Genomic DNA, 22,283 nt, shown 5'->3' on the forward strand with positions numbered 1-22,283 from the left:
TTATAGACAGCAGTTCAGTAAAGTCGTCAAAGACATTTGCACAGTATTTAGGTGGCCTGTAGATATTTAGAAGTAGAGTTTGAGGGGAGGATCTTAGCTGAAGAGCCACATATTCAAAAGAAGCAAAATGTCCGTAAGATAATTGCGTACATTGGAATGAGTCATTAAACAAAATGGTGACTCCACCTCCTTTCTTATTCACTCTATTCTCACTCATAAAACTGAAGAGAGGGGGGGCTGACTCAATGAGAACAGCAGCACTGTTATTATGGTCCAACCAGGTTTCCGTTAAAAACATAAAATCAAGATTGTGCTTAATAATAAAATCATTGATTAAAAATGATTTTCCAGCCAAAGACCTAACGTTTAGTAGTGTTAGTGTGTTTTCATTTTTTGGGACAGACTGTGGCTGACGAGGAATGGATGCTAAATTTGCAAAGTTTGCAGTTCCGTGCTTATTCACCATTCTTTTTCGATTACCTATCACAACATACATTGTGGAAGAATCTAATACGCAGGGCCCAGGCTTGTCTTGGAAAGAATCATGAGTGCTACTAGGCATGCAGCCTGGACCTGGCCCATATCAGTTAATGCTTGCTGCATTTTGCACACAAGCATCCTTATCAGTTTGGGGAGAAGGAGTTAACTGCCATCCTTGAGGGGGCAGAGGTGCCTGGCGTTTTACAATGGGAGAAGGAAGGGGGGCATACTTGGTTCCAGCATTTACCAGCTGCTTCATCTGGTCAGTGAACTCCAACATGGGGATGGGGGAAAGAGGGGAGAGCGACGTATCCTTAAAGAGGTCCTCAAAGCTGTCGTGGTTGTCCAAGGGGTTTGAGGAGTGTTGGACGGGTGAGAAGGGGGGTTGAGATTTCTCATCTCCGCTCTGTGGTCTCCCATGGTCAAATCTTTGCTCAGGTGGGGGCTGTGGTGGCTCACTGCCGCACTTTGTTGTGTCTTCCTCTTGTTTTGGTTCATCTTGTCTCGTGTCCTTGGCAAAGGGAGCAGATGTGTGGCGCAGAAAGTAAAGTAGGCTAGAGGTGAACAGCTTTACTCCTGGCTTGTTAACTCAAAATGCGCAATCTCATTGGATGATGCCAATTTCTGACAACGTGATTTGTTCAGAATCGTCACGTGACGCGCTCTGACATTTCCGCGGTAGTTCAGAATGTCGAAAGAAGTGCATCGAAAACGGTCAAAAATCATCTCAGAGAAGACGAAAACAGTTGTTATTAGCAAGAAGCTACAGGGGATTACACACTAAGACAGCAGATGATGAAATGCCTTCACATAGTACGTCGATGTTTAAACTATCGTTCAGAAAACAGGAGTTTTCAGACAGCAGAGGTAATCAGACTGACTCTCTCTCTCTCTCAAAGCAGTTTACAGAAAGTCATATAGCCTACATGTCATATGTGTCACATATATACTAACTACTGGGAGCCTGGTTAGTTAGCTTCACCATCGGCTGACTGAGGGGACTGTTTTGTGGGGAAAGTAAGCTTGAGGCACCAGCAAGTATGGCCATCTCCACATTCAATGAAGGTGCCTCTGCCATGCTTTCTGTTATGGAGTTGTGGCTTCAGAGCACAGCTGTGACGGTCAATTCAATGAGAGAAACTGAAATACACAGGATCTCGAAAGCTGAGGCTGTCACAACTTCCAGTTATATATTATTATTGTTACTATTGATCTTGTTTGTGGTGTTTTAGATGTTATTGTTTTGTTTATTTGAAAAATTCTAACATTTGAATGTTCTATTTATTATTTTATATAATATTTTATTTAAATGTTATTCTATTTGCTCTATTTAATTTAAATTATATATATGCTTGTGCCTCTTAAACTGTAGCTAATTAAAAATTTATATTTGGTCAGTGAAAATCACTTTATCAGTATTTTTATTCAGCAAGTTCATCAGTGTGTGTTCAGTCTTGCACTGCCACTCAGCTCAGTGGTATCATAATTTTTTTCTGTTAGACATCAAACATAGTAGATATAATAATAATAATATGTACCGTATAGTTATTAGGTAGTCATTGCTTTTCTTTAGGCCTTACTTAAAATGGTCAAAGGGGCCTCCAACCAAATTTTGCATAGGGCCCCCAAAGGTCTAGGGCCGGCTCTGACTGTAGGTCTCCTACACACCGCCTGCGTGGCGTTAGCGTGGTGGGTTTTTTTCTATGTCTTTACACACCAGAAATGTGTCTGATGCAGCGCTGCTGCTGCTAGCCTAGTCTGTACACATGTATGTTTCCCATTGATAAAATGCAGTCAATGCATACTTCATGTTAAACATCAATATATACTGATTTGATAACAGCAAAGACAATGTCAGCAGTACTGACGGCAAAGTAGGCTCCAGAATATTTCGTTCTGTATTGACAGGTGCAATATTTGAAAATCGATAATTATTTTTAAATTACATTTATATCTGCATTTATAGTTTCTTTCCGACCAAATAGTTAGAGGAACATAGTTATAGGAACAGTCCACTTCTAAACAGTTCTACTAACTACTCTCCCCCAAAACCGTTTTTTTTCCATTTGCATTCACACAAGTGGCCATAGGGACTGCTGTTCGTCAAAAAGCTTGCCGATACCCATCTTTATGCAAATGAATCAGTTGAACGTGACGCGACTATCCAATAAAAGTAGAGCACAGGGGAAACTGGGAAAAGATCCGCAGCGTGAGGCATGTCAATCGAAGTGCTGCCCTCCCCAATGTTGAACCCAAAGTTCCCCCCTTGCATTCATCATTATCAGTATTCAGCCTGAGGTGGATCTCCTCATGTTATTTTGCCTCACAAAGTCATAATTATGACTTTCCATGAGTATTTTATTAATGTTCCTAACACTTGATTCATTCTGTGTTGTTGTTAGTTTTCTCCTGTTGGTCTCTTTCATACTTTTGCTCAACTTGCTCATCAGTGTTGTTCATGAACGCGCTAAAAGAGCCTGTTCATTAAACCTTTTCAGACTGAAGGCTTTAAACATCTATCATTTTAATCTTGTTGCACACCATAAGACTTCTGCCTGAGATAGAAAATATATAATCTTTCAGAACCTTGAAGGCTCCATAATTTCACACTCTGAAATGTACACAGTGAGTACTTTTACTTTGAATACTTCAAGTTAGTACTAAGTAAGTATGTAGCCTACTTTGACTCAAGTAGACTTTCTAATGCAGGATCTTTACTTGTAACAGAGTATTTCTACACTGTGGTAGCCTATTGCTACTTTGACTTTAATCTTTAGTTTAGTTTGCTCACTTTTTATTTCACTTTTATTCTGCTCAACCTGAGGCAGATTATTTTGATGATTGCAGCTGGAACATCTGGTGGAGCATCACAGCTGTCTACAAACAAGGACACATGTTAATGACTGCTACACTTGATTAGATCAATAATTCATAATCTATTAGCCTTGTGTGATGACAAAAACCAAAGTTTCTAAATGTGTGACTTGTTTCCATTGCTGCAGAATGACTCCTCAACAATAAATGCCATCCCAATACTGACCTTACTTCCTTCACCTTTTAATGGTTCTGCTATTACCTTCTGCTTTGGTAGCACTAGGGTTCAAACCTTTCTGCCTAATGGCTGTCTCATCTTATTGCTTTTCCCCTCTTTTATTCCTGTTGGCCAGTCAGACTCTTAAAGTTTGGATTTTAGTTCTCTTTCAAGCCAGTAACTGACCCTCTGCAGATCTGATAGTTTTGTCATTGTGGAACAAACAATCCTTCATGTACATAGACTCTTTGTCCCAAAAACTCAAAGGATTAATATTATTATAACATCTAATTTCATTTTACTTTGTAGTTTGAATTGAGGATTAAAAAGTATAAAATGTGTATGCAGGGTGCAACGGATGGGGGGTGTTAAGTTAACTGACTTGAACTTGACGTGAAAGTATATGCGGAGCGTCTGTTTTATATCGTTATTTATTCCATACATGTTCATGGCTCTGTTCATCCGTCTCCATCATTACACACAAGTGAACTGGCATACATGGTATACATGCAGTATGATAAACTGTAATACCTCAAATATAACAACCAACACTATTACCGTAATGTATTGATAAGAGCGTTATCCAAAAATGATATTTAATACACAGATACATATTTTGGGAGGAAGACAGTGTTACAATTTATGACACAAATAAATGGGTAAAAACGACTTTCTTCAGAGTTCTCATAGAATTTAACGTGAAATGTAACATATTCACAACACCCTGTGTATCAGCTTTTGATATATATTTTTTCCTTTTTTTATCGACTATAAATGAAGTGTGTTTATTTATCATGAAATAGCTATTTTATTTAAATGGAGTCTGGTGGTTACATTATATTTAGTTATTTCTCTTTATACTTACAAATTGTTTTAATAATTTAAGTGCTGTACATTATTTAATACAAGTACCTGGAGATAAAGTGATGGTTTGGAGTAATTTACCCTAGGGTCCTTTGCACCATGACCTCGAGCCAAACACCCCCGCAGAAGCTTTTTTCACCTGGGTCGAACATTGGGAGAGTTAGCGTAGAGTAGCGTTATCAGCTGAATAGCTTAGCGCAGGGGCTAATGGATCCAAAGTGTCTCTTAACATTACCCCACTAATAATGCCCGAAATGATACCAAACTTCTACACTAGTACATATAGGTTATGTACTCATAAAACGATGGATTGGAAAGTTTGTAAGTACACCAGAAGTTTATGAACATTTGCCTGCTCTCTTCTGCTCTCTGTTGCTGCTGCTGCTACCTGCAGTTAGACGAGTGCTTAGGGGCCGTCTACAAATTACTACACCGAAAAGAGATGCAACAAAAATATTTATTAATTTAATGATTAAATAAGGTAATGTCTCCAAACTTATCTCAGTTATTACTTGTCTCCTGCTAGTTATACTACAGCACTTACTTTAAAAAAAAAAAGTTAAATTAAAAAATATTTTTGTTGCATCTCTTTTCGGTGTTGTAATTTGTAGACGGCCCTAAGCACTCGTCTTACTGCAGCAACAACAGCAGCAGAGAGCAGAAGCCAGAAGGCAAGTGTTATTTACATAAACTTCTGGTGTACTTACAAACTTTCCAATCCATCGTTTTATGAGTACATAACCTATATGTACTACTGTAGACGTTTGGTATTATTTCGGGCATTATTAGTGGGGTCATTTACCAGATACAAATGTGGGTCCATTAGCCCCTGCCATAAGCTATTCAGCTGTTCCCAATGTTAGACCCAGGTGAAAAAAGCTTATCGGAGGGTGTTTGGCTCGAGGTCATGGTACAAAGGACCCTAGGGTGAAATTACTCCGAACCATCACTTTAAGTCCAATACTAGAGAAAATGTACTCAGTTCCAGTCCACCACTAACTGATTAATGAACTGAATGTGTTTAAGAAGACAAACCTCCAGGTAAACCCGCACACCGGCCGTGACAGGGCCTGATGTGACGGGGCCTAACAGTCGGCCATTTTCACTGCCATTACTCAGCATGCTAGCTTCCTAGATTCAAAACTGTAAGCTTGTAAGCAAGGCATTTCAGTAACATTTTTTGACATGTTTTAGTTTTCCAAAACTTTCATTATTTTCTAGGATATTTTAGTGTTTAACGCATGACCCTTTAGCTCGTCCTACCCAAAAAAAAATGCAAAAACAAGCTTTAAATCATAAAAGTGATTGAGAGAAAGTCACCCTTTATCAGTCAGCATCAACTCAGTCAAATGATGTCACATCCTCTGAGTCATAACCTTAAAGTCGTATTACACACTTTTTATGTTGTTTTTTATGTAACGTGACAGGGCTAACAAAAAACATGGGGACAGTTGTAAAATACCATTTATTTGTAGAATTTATGTAACATTTAATGTTTTTTTATCAATTAATGTGAATGATAACAACTTAAACTTTTAATGAATACTGATTTTTTTTTCTTCTAAATAACAGTTTTTTAGAATAACAAAATTATGGACAAGGTAGTTAAAATTTGGCTGAGGACAGACCATTTTTCAGGATTTGTAATTTTCAAAAGTGTTTTTTAATTAAGAATCAAACATCCAAGGACCTCATATTACATATTCCTTTAAAGAGTAACTCACAGAAATCACCCATTTAGTATTTTTTTGTCAGTTTTGAATTATACAAGTTTTATTCACTGTAACAATTCCAGGACAGATAATGTACATTTCTGGTAGGATGTCCCAGTCCTTAAAAACAGGCTACAGCAAAATTAAGACTTTACAGTAACAAGAAATACAAGTATTGAGTGATTGTATTTTAAATGAGCACAAGTAAAGTAGAACTGACGTAACAGCTGTTATATATGTTAACGTTTGTTTTGAAGTTTTATTTTGAGGGTCTTATAAAAGTTTGCATGCTGTCTCAGCTAGCGGTTAGCCGAATTAGCTGTTAGCTAAACTAACGTTAGCTTAACTGTGGAGGCTGACGGACGGCAGACCGCTACAATCAGCTAGCGGTTAGCCAAATGAACTGTTAGCTAAAGTAACGTTAGCTTCCCAGTGGAGGCTAACGGCAGACCGCTATAATCACCTAGCGGTCCGCCCGAATTAGCTATTAGCTAAACTAACGTGAATTAGCTATTAGCTAAACTAACGTTAGCTTCCCGGTGGAGGCTAGTGTGGGAACAGATAGGGTAGTGTCGTAAATCATCGTACCACAGCGCATGCGCGAACATCTTGCGCATGCGCAGAACGGATTGTGCAGTTGGAACGGATCGGGTACTGACCAAGGGGGTAAGCTTCGCTTCAGAACTCGAGCCATCATGGCGCCAGTTTGTTGCTAACTGGCCATGACCTCCTGTTAGCATTCCGCTGACCGCCATTTTTTTTTTTACGTCACTTGACTGCGAATAACTTTACATCTGAAGCGTTTAAAGACTCTATTTGTCCATTGTTTAGTTCCAAAGAAACACGACAATGTATAAAAGGCTCCATTACCTTGTACCTCACGTTATGGCTCCGTAGCAGACGTTTTTGTAAAAATAAGCTAACGATTGTGTCATAACCAACTGACACCCTGCCCCCACGCGAGCGCCAAAAGCGGAACTAATGTGCGACGCAACGTTCTACACGGGTAAATTAGAGCGGCGCACCCAACCACTAGGCTGCAGCGTGCAGCGTGTGGTGGTGCTCGGTGAATGAAACGGCAACTCCTCTTGGAGAGAGCAGAGGAGCTCCGAGCTCTCCTGTTGGTAAGATCAACCATTTCATATCGGAAGGGACTTGTTGTTGTTGTTGTTGTTGTTGTTGTTGTTGTTGTTGTTGTTGTTGTTGTTGTTGTTGTTGTTGTTGCAGCACATAACCGGGTTCCTTTTGTTCCTCACACTGAGAATGAAATCAAGTTTGGAAATGTCTGCTCTCGATATGTTTAGAAACTTCATCATATCCAAACAAACTCATCGAAGCAGAAGCGAATATCCAAATGTCTCGTTGCTAGGACTACACAATGCTGGGATGTTAACCACGGAACTTCATCCATCTTGGCTGTTGCATCGCGATAATAAATCCATTTGAGTAAAGTAATCAACAGGCTATCTGCCCGTGTTAAGTAGGGAGGGATGGTTAGGAAACGAGATGTAATGCATGCCCCTCCGTTTCTTCTTCTTCTAATAGTTGTCATGAAACGAGGAAGGGACATAGCGTCCTTTTTAGCCCCAGGAAACCAAAAAGGGAGAGAAACAAATGAAGGTGTTGAGGAGCAGGAAGAGGGAGAGCCAGAGGAGTCTGGGGAGGTTGGAGAGAGGACATGTGATGAAAGGGAGGGCTCTGACACAGAAAGGGAGATTCAGAGGGGGAGGAGGATGAAGAAGAGGGTGAGGAGGAAGAAAACCTACAGGGACAGAGAGAGGAACAGCAAGTGGATCCATGTGGATCAAGTACTGCACCATCAGGTCTGTGATGAAGAAGGTTCTTACTATTTGCAAAGCAGTGCAATTCGAATGTAATGGTAGGCCTGCTGGGTGTCTTTAAAATGCTGCTTTCTGCTGTTCATTCTTATTTGTGTCAATATAGCTCTGTTTGTTTTCTTTTTTTCTCAAAGTAAATACTTGGCCTACATTTTGAAATACATGCAGATATACAGTACATGCATAAGTACATACATGTTGTAGTTGTGCTCTAGTTTACTGTCCATCTTTCTACAGATATCAGCAAGTCAAAGAATGATGGAGCAGTACAGCCCAACTTGAATATATTCCCAACCACATTGATGGGGGACAAACTGGTCTAGTCTTCATCCATGGCTCCAGTATTCTGTCATGATGGACTCTACATATTGCTATGCATGTAGACATTTTCTGAAAGTTCTCATCCCTTAAACCAGATATTTAAGTCTGTAAACTGTGTGAAAGGTTGAAACTGCAGGCTAGTAAATGCTCTGGTTTTGGTCCACTTCCTGTGTTTGGGTCAGATCACGTTCCCACCTGAACAGAGTTCTGGTGTTTGATCTGAACCGAGTTCAGATTGAGGACAGTAAAGTTGTTAGTGTAAGTTAGCACACCTAAACAACGGAGTCTGAGTGAGACAGGAAGACAGCTGTCTCCGAGATGACGTCATCTTCTGTCTTCTGTAGAAGTGGTGAACTTACAGCTCGCAGGACTTTAATCACATATAGTGGGGAGCTTTGGACTGATATCTAGTGTCGGCAAAATCACTTTTTATTGAGTTTCCTTTTTTCTGAAATGCTCTGAGTGAATTTAATTTAGAGAAATGTTGACCTTTTATTGTGCAGTTGTTTAGATTTATTCCCAGTTTAATATAATGCTGTTTTCTCCAAACTACTCCGAGTTCATTGTGTAGCGAGTAGAGATGGCCCGATACCACTTTTTTGCTTCCTGATACCGATTCCGATACCTGATCTTGCGTATCGGCCGATACCGAGTGCCGATCCGATACCAGAGTGTCATATATTTCATTATGTTTTAACAGCTGTATACTACTATTTCTGTACGGGTGCGATGTGATTTCTATTTTTGTTGTTGGTCTGGCTCAGGTTAAACTCTTTGTGAAACATGAACAAACACAAACAATGAATGCCCCAGAACTTTCTTTTATTCTCCAGTTTGACAGTCAGTTATAACGGAAAAAGAACATAAATAAACTACTTTTAATGTAGATTTTCTTTAGGGCTTTATTACGTGGTATCGGATCGGTGCATAAACTCCAGTACTTCCCGATACCGATACCAGCGTTTTAGGCAGTATCGGAGCCGATACCAATACTGGTATCGGAACATCTCTAGTAGCGAGGAAGGAAATGGATCAGTTCTCCAGCCGCTGCTTTGAGTTTGCCGACTGTTGTTTTAGTTGTGTGTGGATGTGAGGAAAAGGAGAGGAGACAGCAGCTCCTGAATATCTCTGCCTGCTTTGATTTGTACTGAACAGAATCCAGAGTGAGTCCAGCAGCCCCAGTGGACATCTGCTGGATTTCAGGACAAGAGAGGAATGGAGGAGGACAACCAGAACCAGGAGCAGCGGAGCAACAAGGTCCCCAGAAGACAAGCAGCAGACTGGGACTCTGATACCAGCCATGTTCAGGTCAGTGTTCAGGGGGGTATCACACAAAAGTAGAATTTATAAATCCAGGAGAACTGATGAAGAGAGGCTTGACCTAGTCTAATCTGTGCAGCCTGGCTTGGCCGTGTTTCTTCTTTATTTTCTTTTCTTATTTTTTCTTTATTTTTTTACAAATAATGTGTTTCACATTACCATTCTTCATAAGAAGCTGCTGCTCACTCTGTATATTTATTTTATTACATCAGCCTGACTGGACATAGTCTCTCCTCCTCAGCCTGACTCCACCAAGCAAACTAGGGCTGCTCCCTCTTAGTCGATTAGTGGACTAATCGGTCATTTTGGTCTTGGTCAACTTAGATTTCTTTAGTCGATTAGTCATGTTTTATGCTTTTTTTCATGCTGAATGACTTATTGATACATGAGTTGATTTAATCGACAGATCTGTAAATCGAGTTTCTCCGCAAAGAGTCATGCAAAAGCACCACTTTAATTCTTGTGTTTACCAGAGATGTGCTCGTACATTTCTTGCAAATAAGTCATTCAGCATGAAAAAAGCATAGAACATGACTAATAGACTAAAGAAGTCTAAGACCAAAACGACCGATTAGTCGACTAATCGACTAAGAGAGAGCAGCCCTATTCACTACACCTACAGCCAGTCATCCACTCCATTCCTCTACACAGTGATGCTAATTTATTGTAATCTAGGTGGGTTGTACTCCTAAAATTTCTTCAAGGTTGGCAGGTCTGCACCTATTCAGTCTCAGCCTGTCTCGACCTAGTCTCTCCTCAGCCTGACTCCACCTAGTCTCTCCTCCTCAGCCTGTTTTGGCCTTCGTGAAACACACCCAGCCTGGCTGCACAGATTAGACTAGGTCAAGCCTTGCTTTATCTGTTAACCTAGATTTATAAATTCTGCTTTTGTGAAAACAGCCCCCTGACCTGCCTTGTTGGACGATCAAAACATTGTTCTAAACTTGCCATGTTCCGTGATTGAGGCTGAAGTCCTATGGATTGGTCACCTCATCAGCCCTTGCATTTTCTCCATTCAAACATAACATTTGAATATAGTTAAACATGGTAAACTATAATTCACTCCCACCTCCCATTAGTTCTTCTAACCCTTGTATCATTATCTCTGCATGTTTCCCCCTTGGGTCTACCAAAGGAGACAGCAGACGTCAAGCTGGAGACTGGAGCAGGAAAGAAGGGTAAGAAGGCAGAGGAGGAGGAGCAGCCTGCAGCACCTCCTGCTGATGCAGCAGCAGTGAAGGCGGAGGAAGAGGAGGAGTATGTGGTGGAGAAGGTTTTGGATCGCAGAGTGGTGAACGGAAGAGTAGAGTTTCTGCTGAAATGGAAAGGGTTTTCAGAGTAAGTGTGAGTCTATAATATTAATACTTGGTGTTCTCTATATATTTATATGGTATCTTGTTCATTTAAAAATTGCAGATAATCTACAGCATAAATTTCGGCATTGTATCATGCCCTCAAAGTTGAAAGTCTTTTGACACTAAGTTGCAGACCCGCAAATAACCTTACAAAATGGCAAGAGAAAAAAGGAATAATACGAATTAGCAATTAGATTGAGAATGTATTGCCTAAAAACAAAGCCTGAGGAGATGTTCTTTTGTCTGCACTCACCTTTCCAGTGAGGATAACACATGGGAGCCGCAAGACAACCTGGACCTTGACCTTATCGCCGAGTACCTGCAGAAACACAAGGGGAAGGAGAAGCAGGGCAAGAGGAAAGTTGTCAGTGAGGCCTCGGTAGACTCAGAGGAGAGAGGGAGCAAGAGGAAGGAGGAGGAGGAGGTAAGCCAAGGAAAGAGGTTACTCCAGACTGAAGAGTCCCAGAAATCTAATCTCAATATTAATGAATATTAATACAGCGCAGAAGAGGGAGGAATTTAAATTATTTATTAAAAATGTAGTGATAACAAGGGCTGTCAACTGATAACAAATTTTAATCGCTGAATTATTCATATGTTTTATCACATGATTAAAATTCTATTATTTTGCATTTCAGAACTGTTTTTAAGTACATATTAACAATGGAAAGCAATTTTTGGATTCGGTTTCATCAACAGGTCGGCGAGTAGCATACTCCCAAATAGTGCTTTGCCTGAGCCCACTAGCATCAATCTGAGTCATATTAACTGTACTATGCTTAGCTCGTAGGTGGTAGCTCAAGCTTGACGTGTTTCGGTGATATTTTAATTTGGCTTTACACAATGTGCATGTGGCTTTCGACTTGTCTACTGAGCCGTCGAGGAGTTCTGGAATATTTCTCCATCATGCCTGCAGCAGCAGGATGGGTTACAAGGAAGTATGGCAGCTTGATGATAAGTGAAAGTGCAGCAAAGGGTCGAAATAGTAGCCTTTTAGGCATGACACAAAGCCGAGTGAAGTGTAAAATACATTTATACATGGCGGCATGCGATTTAAAAAAAAAAATGAACACGTTATGCTCAGCCCTTAATCGCATCACGATTGACGCGGTAATGCTGACAGCCCTAATAATAACATAAGAATAATAACTTATTTCACCAATAAGTTGCTGTTAAATGACAAAAAAGGGTATTTTACAATAACTTTGAATGCACCACAACGTTTACCGGTTTCAAGTTAATGCAATGTTTACAATACAGTATATTGTGCAGCCCTAGCTCCAATTGTCAATTTCTACAAATGATTTGTAGCCTAATCCTTGAATGGTATGATTTATGTTGGTTTCAGTTCAGAGCAGTGGTCAGTTAATGGATATTTTTAGGCTGCTTATACAGTTGGTCCGTCATCGTCTGCCACATTTTCTCTCGCTGTTTCATTACAGCGGCTGTGTTTCTTCTTTACAAACAATGTGTTTCACGTTATCATACTTCCACAAGAAGCTGCTGCTCACTCTGTATAAAGTATGAATAATCCATATTCTCCATTTTAGCATCAGTAAATCTGTGATTGACATTGCGGTCTGTTGAGGAAAGCCGGGAACATAATACAAATGTATTATAATCTAGGGGGGTTGTACTCATAACATTTCTTCAAGTTTGGCAGGTCTGCACCTAGTCAGCCTCAGCCTGACTCAACCTAGTCACTCCTCCTAAGCCTAACTTGACCTAGTCTCTCCTCCTCAGTATGAGTTTCCCATACATTGGTTCTACTTGGGCGCACCGCCCAGGTAAATTGAGACCCGCCCAGATAGATAAAATCCTAATTAAATTTTCTTTCCAACAAACGGTGATTTTTTTTTTTTTTTTTTTTTTTTTTTACAGTGGACACAGAACAGCTGCCTCCAGCCCCTCCCCCTCGCAAAGTTGTGTGCCGCATGCATGACCGCACAAACGTTGCAATTGCTCAGAGAGGCTATTGTTATGTTAGTAGTAGCATACTGCTGGTGGTCTTGCAATGGGATTAACTGTACTAATAAAACTGTAGAAACAACAGCGCCACGCTGCTGTGAAAGTTCCCTGAACATCATTTATCAGTCTGGTTGTTACCCCTCTCCACAGCAGGCTCCTCCACTTCATGTCTTTTATAACGGAGCTAGCTAAACGGAGCTAACTGCTAATCAGAGCTAATTGTTGCTAACCAAGCCTTCAGTTCTCCGTGCCTGTATCCATTAACTGTATTCATGGACCCGAGCCCAACTAAAACTCTTAATTTTATTAAATTGGCTGTAAAAGTTTTAAACTACAACTCAGAGTTGTTTGAATGACAGAAATCTGCTCAGAAGAGAACTTAATGAGTGCAACAGGACATGTATAGTACAAGTACAGAACAGTAGGCTATGTTTAGGAACCCCAAAACATGGATTAATACACAAAAAATGAACAAAGATCTAACAAACCATCCATCCATCCATCTTCGTCCGCTTATCCGGTGTCGGGTCGCGGGGGGAGCAGCTCCAGCAGGGGACCCCAAACTTCCCTTTCCCGAGCAACATTAACCAGCTCCGACTGGGGGATCCCGAGCGTTCCCAGGCCAGGTTGGAGATATAATCCTCCACCTAGTCCTGGGTCTTCCCGAGGCCTCCTCCCAGCTGGGCGTGCCTGGAACACCTCCCTAGGGAGGCGCCCAGGGGCATCCTTACCAGATGCCCGAACCACCTCAACTGGCTCCTTTCGACGCAAAGGAGCAGCGGCTCTCTCCGAGCTCCTCACGGATGACTGAGCTTCTCACCCTATCTCTAAGGGAGACGCCAGCCACCCTCCTGAGGAAACCCATTTCGCCGCTTGTACCCTGGATCTCGTTCTTTCGGTCATGACCCAGCCTTCATGACCATAGGTGAGGGTAGGAACGAAAACTGACCGGTAGATCGAGAGCTTTGCCTTCTGGCTCAGCTCTCTTTTCGTCACAACGGTGCGATAGATTGAATGCAATACCGCACCCCGCTGCGCCGATTCTCCGACCAATCTCCCGCTCCATTGTCCCCTCACTCGCGAACAAAACCCCAAGGTACTTGAACTCCTTCACTTGGGGTAAGGACTCATTCCCTACCTGGAGAAGGCATTCCATCGGTTTCCTGCTGAGAACCATGGCCTCCGATTTAGAGGTGCTGATCCTCATCCCAACCGCTTCACACTCGGTTGCGAACCGATCCAGTGAGTGCTGAAGGTCGCAGGCCGATGATGCCATCAGGACCACATCATCTGCAAAGAGCAGCGATGAGATCCCCAGCCCACCAAACTGCAACCCCTCCCCACCCCGACTACGCCTCGATATCCTGTCCATAAATATTACAAACAGGATTGGTGACAAAGCGCAGCCCTGGCGGAGGCCAACCCTCACCTGAAACGAGTCCGACTTACTACCGAGAACCCGGACACAGCTCTCACTTTGGTCATACAGAGATTGGATGGCCCTGAGTAGAGACCCCTCACCCCATACTCCCGCAGCACCTCCCACAGTATCTCCCGGGGACCCGGTCATACGCCTTCTCCAAATCCACAAAACACATGTAGACCGGTTGGGCATACTCCCAGGCTCCCTCCAGGATCCTTGCGAGTGGAGAGCTGGTCCGTTGTTCCACGACCAGGGCGGAATCCGCATTGTTCCTCCTCAACCCGAGGTTCGACTATCGGCCGAACCCCTCCTTTCCAGCACCTTGGAGTAGACTTTACCAGGGAGGCTGAGAAGTGTGATACCCCTATAATTGGCACACACCCTCTGGTCCCCCTTTTTAAAAAGAGGAACCACCACCCCAGTCTGCCACTCCTTTAGCACCGTCCCAGACTTCCACGCAATGTTGAAGAGGCGTGTCAACCAGGACAGCCCCTCCACACCCAGAGCCTTGAGCATTTCTGGACGGATCTCATCAATCCCGGGGCTTTGCCACTGTGTAGTTGTTTGACTACATCAGTGACTTCCGCCTGGGAAATCGACGACAATCCCCCGTTATCCTCCAGCTCTGCCTCTAACATAGAGGGCGTATTAGTCGGATTCAGGAGTTCCTCAAAGTGCTCCCTCCACCGCCCTATTACCTCCTCAGTGGAGGTCAACAGTGTCCCATCCTTACTGTACACAGCTTGGATGGTTCCCCTTCCCCCTCCTGAGGTGGCGAACAGTTTTCCAGAAACACTTTGGTGCCGACCGAAAGTCCTTCTCCATGTCTTCTCCAAACTTCTCCCACACCCGCTGCTTTGCCTCTTTCACGGCAGAGGCTGCAGCCCTTCGGCCCTTCGGTGCCCTGCAACTGCCTCCGGAGTCCTCCGAGATAACATATCCCGGAAGGACTCCTTCTTCAGTCGGACGGCTTCCCTGACCACTGGTGTCCACCACGGTGTTCGTGGGTTACCGCCCCTTGAGGAACCTAAGATCCTAAGACCACAGCTCCTCGCCGCAGCTTCAGCAATGGAAACTTTGAACATTGTCCACTCGGGTTCAATGCCCCCAACTCCACAGGGATGCACGAAAAGCTCCGCCGGAGGTGTGAGTTGAAAGTCTGTCGGACAGGGGCCTCCTCCAGACGTTCCCAATTTACCCGCACTACAGGTTTGGGCTTACCAGGTCTGTCCAGAGTCTTCCCCCACCCCCTGACCCAACTCACCACCAGATGGTGATCGGTTGACAGCTCTGCCCCTCTCTTCACCCGAGTGTCCAAAACATACGGCCTCAGATCAGATGAAACGATTATGAAATCGATCATTGACCTTCGGCCTAGGGTGCTCTGGTACCAGGTACACTTATGAGCATCCCTATGTTCGAACATGGTGTTCGTTATAGACAATCCATGACTAGCACAGAAGTCCAACAACAAACAACCACTCTGGTTTAGATCAGGGAGGCCGTTCCTCCCAATCACGCCTCTCAGGTGTCTCCATCATTGCCCACGTGTGCGTTGAAGTCCCCAGCAGAACAATGGAGTCCCCCACTGGAGCCCCATGCAGGACTCCAGTCAAGGTCTCCAAGAAGGCCGAATACTCCGAACTCCTGTTTGGTGCATATGCACAAACAACAGTCAGAGTTTTCCCCACAACCCGCAGGCGTGGGGAGGCGACCCTCTCGTCCCACCGGGTAAACTCCAACACAGCGGCGCTCAGCCGGGGCTTGTGAGTATCCCCACACCCGCCCGGGCGCCTCACACCCTGGGCAACTCCGAGAAGAAAAGAGTCCAACCCCTATCCAGGAGTATGGTTCCAGAACCGAGACTGTGCGTGAGGTAAGCCCCACCAGATCTAACCGGTAGCGCTCCACCTCCCGCACCAGTTCCGGCTCCTTCCCCCACAGAGAGGTGACGTTCCCACGTCCCCAGAGCCAGCGTCTGCCGCCCGGGTCTGGTCCGTTGAGGCCCCTGACCTTCACTGCCACCCATGTGGCATCGCACCCGACCCCAACGGTTCCTCCCACAGGTGGTGGGCCCATGGGCTGGAGAGATGGGAGCCACGTAGCTTGTTCGGGCTGTGCCCGGCGGGCTCCGTGGCAAACCCGCCACCAGGCGCTCGCCCGACGAGCCCCCGCCGCCTGGGCCTGGCTCCAGACGGGGCCCCGGGCTTCCTCCGGCAGGGTCACTCCATCTCTACCTTGCTTCTTCATTGGGGTTTTTGAACCATTCTTTGTCTGGCCCCTCACCTGAGACCACTTTGCCTTGGGAGACCCTACCAGGAGCACAAAGCTCCAGACAACACAGACCTCAGGTTCACAGAGACACACAAACCTCTCCACCACGATAAGGTGATGGTTCACGGAGAAGCTAACAAACAAGATTTTTTTTACTTTAGATATTCCTAGTCTTATGTAATTTAACAGGAGTTAGGAGGAAACAGTGTTGAGATTAATAATAACATGTCATTTTCTGTCTGGAGCATACATAGCATTATGGGTATTTTATCTGCTGAACCGTTAACTTTTGGCAAGAAATTTTTTTAAAGAGATTTAATTTACAAAGCACATCATGGCTAAACTTTTTCGTCAGTTGTTTAAAATTTAACGAGCAATTTGTTGTTTTTTAGCAAAATACTGAAAGCAGAACTGAGTAGGCTACAATTTCAAATCTGTTTATTTATCACAAGTTATATCATTATCGCGAAATTCAACATTGTTACAGCATATTTCATATTTTCTTCATATCGTGCAGCCCTAAAACTACCCTGAAATTGTGTCAGATGCTGCATAGTGTCGCAATATTTTCGTCTCTATCTGTGTCATCTTTTAGTCTAATTTGTAAATAGTTTTTTCTTTCCAAATGATCTGATAATGTTGTGTAGTCATTGTTTTCACCTTCATTTGCTCAGCGTATGTGCCACCCAGCGGGAATGCGGCCCGAGCTGCAGCTCCTGTTGCAGACTGTGTCCACCACCAACTGTAACGCACTCCGGGAGCCACGGTTTTAATTCTTGGAGATTTTAACTACTGTAAATTGGAACTTTCCCTTCCTGGTTTCAAACAATACGTCAAGTGCGGCACCCGAGTGTTGGACAAATGTTACGGTAATATAAGACTACAGGGCCAGTCCAAAGCCCCCTTTGTCAAACTCTGACCATAATACACTCCGTCTAATACCTACATATAAGACTGTTTTGAAGAGCAGTAAACCACTAACTAAGACAGTGACTGTATGGTCTAAAGATAGTATAGAGACATTGAAGGGCTCAGTTTCCATGGTTTGGGTATTGATGAGGCCACTGACACTATTACGGATTATATTAAATTCTCTGAGGATTGTGTGGCCACCAAGAAAGTTATTACAATCAACAACAAGCCATACATCACCAGAGAGTTAAAGGACTGTATCAACTGGAAAAAAATGGCCTTTAGGAATCATGATAGGATGGGGTTGAAATCAGTTCAAAGGGAGCTTTATCAGTTATTAAGGGATGCAAGAAGGAAACATAGGGATGTCATTGAACAGAATTTTACCTCTACGAACTCTAAAAAAACTTTGGGTCACCATGAAATCTGTTACAAATATGACAACACATAGAAAGGGCTTCATAACATATGATGAGCAGAGTAAAGCAGAAAAGTAATTTAATGATTTCTTTTTGAGGTTTGATACACAGGACTACTCTGTGGAATGTAATAATGTACTACAGTCATTTACAACTGACCTCTGTTCTAGGTTAGTAGTTGATCCCTTCAAAATTCAGTCACTTTTCAGCCATGTATGTAAAAAGAAATCTGCAGCCCCGGATGGCATCTCTGCTTTTCTCCTCAAGACCTGTGCTGCAGAGCTAACCCCTGCATGGTGTCCTGTGTTTCAGAGGTCTGTAGATTCCCATCTGGTTCCTGCTCTCTGGAAAAAATCTACCATTATTCTTATTCCAAAGAAAGCCTGTCCTACAGAAAACAATGATTATAGACCTGTGGCTTTAACCTCTGTTGTTATGAAATGTTTCAAAAAATACATGGTATCTATACTGAAATCTGAAGTCAACACTGAACTAGATCCACTCTAGTTTGCTTATAGGCAGTGGAGGAGTACAGATTATGCAATTAATAGCATCACCCACCTAACTCTTAAGCACTTGGAGGATCCCAAAGCCTATGCACGCCTTCTGTTCATTGATTTCAGTTCTGCTTTTAATACATTACGGCCTCTTCTGCTCTTGCAGAAGACTCAGATGAATGTTAATCCTTCTATTATTAAATCGTTTTATTCTTTTTTTAACAGAACCCAAAATGTTAGGATTAATGACTCGTTTTCTGAATCAAAATGCATCAGTACGGGTGCACCTCAGGGTTGCGTAAGTTCACCGGTCCTTTTCACCCTTTATACTAATGACTGCACTAATTGTCATCAGAACTCCGATCCATCACTGTACTTCACAGAGGTCAATAAATTTGTTCTGTGGTGTGACAAGAACCATCTCACCATAAACTTAGGAGATGGTGTTTGACCCTTGGTCGGTGGGGGATCATAGCCCTTTGTCCATTCATATGGAGGATATCAAACAGGTCATTTCTTATAGGTATCTGGGCATCCACCTGGGTAACCTTTTAAGCTGGAGTGACCACGTAGATTATGTATGTTCCCGTTTACAGCAAAGACTGTATTTTCTATGCAGTGTTTGCTGTCAGCCAGAACATCATGTTTTTATTTTATCAGGCAGTGATAGAGAGTGTTATCAGGTATGTGATGACGGCGTGGTTCGGCAATCTCTCCACACAGTCCAAATCAAAGTTGCAGCGCCTGATACAGACTGCTATGAAGGTGATGGGGAGGACTGATAAGCTCTCCCTTCAGTCCATCTATGAGTAGTCTGTACTTAGGCAGGCGCGGAGAGTCTTGTTGGACCCGTCCCACATCCCGTCCCACATCCTTCAAACGCAATACGAGCTCTTGGCAGAAGGTATAGAATCCCGAAAACTAAATTGAACCGTTTTAAATACTCATTCGTACCAGTCTCCATCAAAATTTTTAAATAGATTGTACGATTTCTAATAGGCCTGAGAAGTGTGCAATAACCTGGTGTTCTGCTTTTTTTTGTGTATGTAGCCTATGTGTATGTTTTTAGCTGTTATTTGTATTTTTATGTATATCTATTCTTTGTAATGGCAGCTACTTCTATGTGCTACGCACTTTTGATTAATGTATGTATTTCAGAAGGTTGTATTGGGATTTAAAGGATGAAAAATACCCAGAATGTATGAAAGGTTTGTGTTACTTTAAAGTTACCATGGAATTTCTAACTGAAAGTAAAACTGAAGAGTGTTCAAATGTTTTACTTTTTAAATTGCCAATAATTTGAAGGTGGAAAGTTGCTTGGATTTTAGAATATTCTGAACTTATTGCTTCCATTATAACATGTCTGCAACCGGCACATATTTTCTTTCTTCATTTTATGATGAGTGAAAATTGTGAGTGAGAATAAGTCCAGGGTTTAAAGAAGGTTGTTCACTAACTCTCTCTCTCTCTCTCTCTCTCTCTCTCTCTCTCTCTCTCTCTCTCTTTGTTTGTTTGTCTGTTGCTTTAAGAAACGGAGAGGAGGAGAAGGACCCAAACATCACTGTGACAAATCCTTCACAACATCTGGTTATTTAAAGATTCATCCGAGAGTTCACACTGGAGACAATCTACACAGCTGTGATCAATGTGGGGCAGCTTTCAAGCGACCGAGTGACCTAATAATACATCAACGCATTCACACTGGAGAGAAGCCTTACAGCTGTGATCTATGTGGTAAAACCTTTTCTCAGAGAGGTAACCTAGAATCACATCAACGCATTCACACTGGAGAGAAGCCTTACAGCTGTCATCTGTGTGGTAAAACATTTTCTCAGAGCGGTACCCTCAAATCTCACCAGCGTGTTCACACTAGAGAGAAGCCATACTGGTGTAAACAATGTGGGGGAACTTTTTCTGTTATTGGTGCCCTCAAAAGACATCAACACATTCACACTGGAGAGAAGCCATACTGGTGTGAACAATGTGGTAAGACTTTTACTGATAATAGTGACCTTAAAAAACACCAGCGCGTTCACACTGGAGAGAAGCCGTACTGGTGTGAACAATGTGGGAAAATGTTTTCTCAGAGTAGTCACCTTAAAAGACACCAGCTCACTCACACTGCCTCATCAGCTCTTTTGGGGCCTTTGTGAGGCACAGGTTTTCAGAAATGGAACCAGAGGCAAAGGATTAGTTGGCAGTGTGGGGATGCATTTAGTGAGGAAGTTACATTCAATTCATTGTAATCTATTGTGCTGACACCTACTCTTGACAAATGATTCCTCGAATAACTTGAATAATTCGATTACAAAAAATCCTTGAAACAAAATTCTTTGCCTCAAAGCTAAATCAATGTAATTAAGGTTGTACGGCTCACTGTGTTTCCGCATGGAGGATTATTACTAGTGATGGGACAACCGACTCTTTTACGAGATTCGGTCACCGGTTCGGGTGCCCTCGGCGGCGGGGGGGGCTGATAACTTTACCAATCTATCAAGATAACATTACGTGTATTTGTATGTGATATAGGCCTAATACTTTCCCCTTGGTAATGTAGCATATGAATTTCCATGAACACAATTCTAAAATGCACGAGACATAAAGCCTTCTGCTATCGGTTGATAACTCAAACTTGCAGAGAACCTAGACACCCGTTTGATTACATGACTCATGCATTAGACTCATGCATTAGGCACGGTTACGGTCTTGTTCAGTAGTCTGGTGCACAGTCTCCTGGTGACAGCCTACCTATCACGTAACAAACATTTAACTTAACATAACTACTAAGATAACATGACGTGCATTTGTATGTGATATCCATCGATAATGTAATCTATTAATTTGTATGTACACAATCATCTAAGATGCACGAGAAATAAAGGCTTCTGCTATCGGTTGATAACTCAAACTTGCTGAGAACCTAGACACCCGTTTGAATATAGACTCATGCAGTACCCTCGGTTACGGTCCTTACGGTCTCGTTCGGTAGCCTAGCCTAGCTACCACGTAGCAACATTCACTTCTCTAACATTTAACTTAACATAACTACCAAGATAACATGACGTGTATTTGTATGTGATGTACTGTACTTCCCCATCGATAATGTGTGAATTGCCATGAACACAATCCTCTAAGATGCACCAGAAACAAGGCTCGGTTAATAACTCAAACTTGCCGAGAACCAAGACACCGCTTGATTACATTAGAGTCGAGCGGGCCGGCAGGTTGCACGGTTACATTCGGTCTCGTTCGGCATAGGGTCTAGGCATTAGTTGCTCATTTCCTGATTGATTCTATCACCACCACTCCAGTCCAGCAGAGGCGCTAATGAGCTAGATTACAACACACACAGTAGCAGAAGAATACCAGCTACACAACGGCCAACCATTGACATATATATATATATATATATATATATATATATATAATGCCAACTGCACAAATGAAGTAAAAGAAAAAAACAGGAGTGAGTCGGTTCATTGACGTATGGCACTCGATTCTCCCGGCTCAGTGACACGAGTCGGGTTAATTAACCGGCTCTTCGGTCAGTTCGTCAACACTAATTATGAATAGCGCTCACAACAGGTTGACGCTGGTGTGGACACAACACAATTTATATACCGTCTATGCACAAAACTGACGGCCCAGATTACAAATGAATGATGACGAAAATAGTGAGGGTCTAAGAGAAGAGACAGGCGAAAGAAAACGACAAAGTTTGGGATCATTTTAAGCTGCAAACATGTTACTACATCATCTTTGTAGAAAACATCCAGTGTACCAGTGTAGATGACACAGTAATTTTTGTACATGCTGACCGTGCAGCTAAAGCTGCTGATCTGCTAACAAACTCAATGCAAAAGATAACA

General features: G+C 42.7%; 1 protein-coding gene across 6 annotated transcripts in view; it reads left to right on the top strand.

Annotated features, from left to right (window-relative positions):
- Nucleotides 1-22,283, top strand: part of LOC114553116 (zinc finger protein 271) — a 687,947-nt gene that overhangs the window by 633,767 nt on the left and 31,897 nt on the right. Inside the window, exons 1-4 of one of the 6 annotated variants that reach the window (XM_028574263.1) lie at nucleotides 7,112-7,211; nucleotides 7,633-7,910; nucleotides 9,402-9,554; nucleotides 10,702-10,904. The exons of 2 other annotated variants lie outside the window; for them this stretch is intronic. In XM_028574263.1, coding sequence (XP_028430064.1) covers nucleotides 9,462-9,554; nucleotides 10,702-10,904 — 296 coding nt within the window. In that variant the 5' untranslated portion in view covers nucleotides 7,112-7,211; nucleotides 7,633-7,910; nucleotides 9,402-9,461. Of the gene's footprint in view, nucleotides 1-7,111; nucleotides 7,212-7,494; nucleotides 7,911-9,401; nucleotides 9,555-10,701; nucleotides 10,905-22,283 lie in introns of those variants that run through there. 3 more of the 6 variants (XM_028574262.1, XM_028574265.1, XM_028574264.1) reach the window with 3 other exon arrangements.

This window comes from Perca flavescens, chromosome 3 (genome assembly GCF_004354835.1).
Source record: "Perca flavescens isolate YP-PL-M2 chromosome 3, PFLA_1.0, whole genome shotgun sequence".
Lineage (NCBI taxonomy): Eukaryota > Metazoa > Chordata > Actinopteri > Perciformes > Percidae > Perca > Perca flavescens.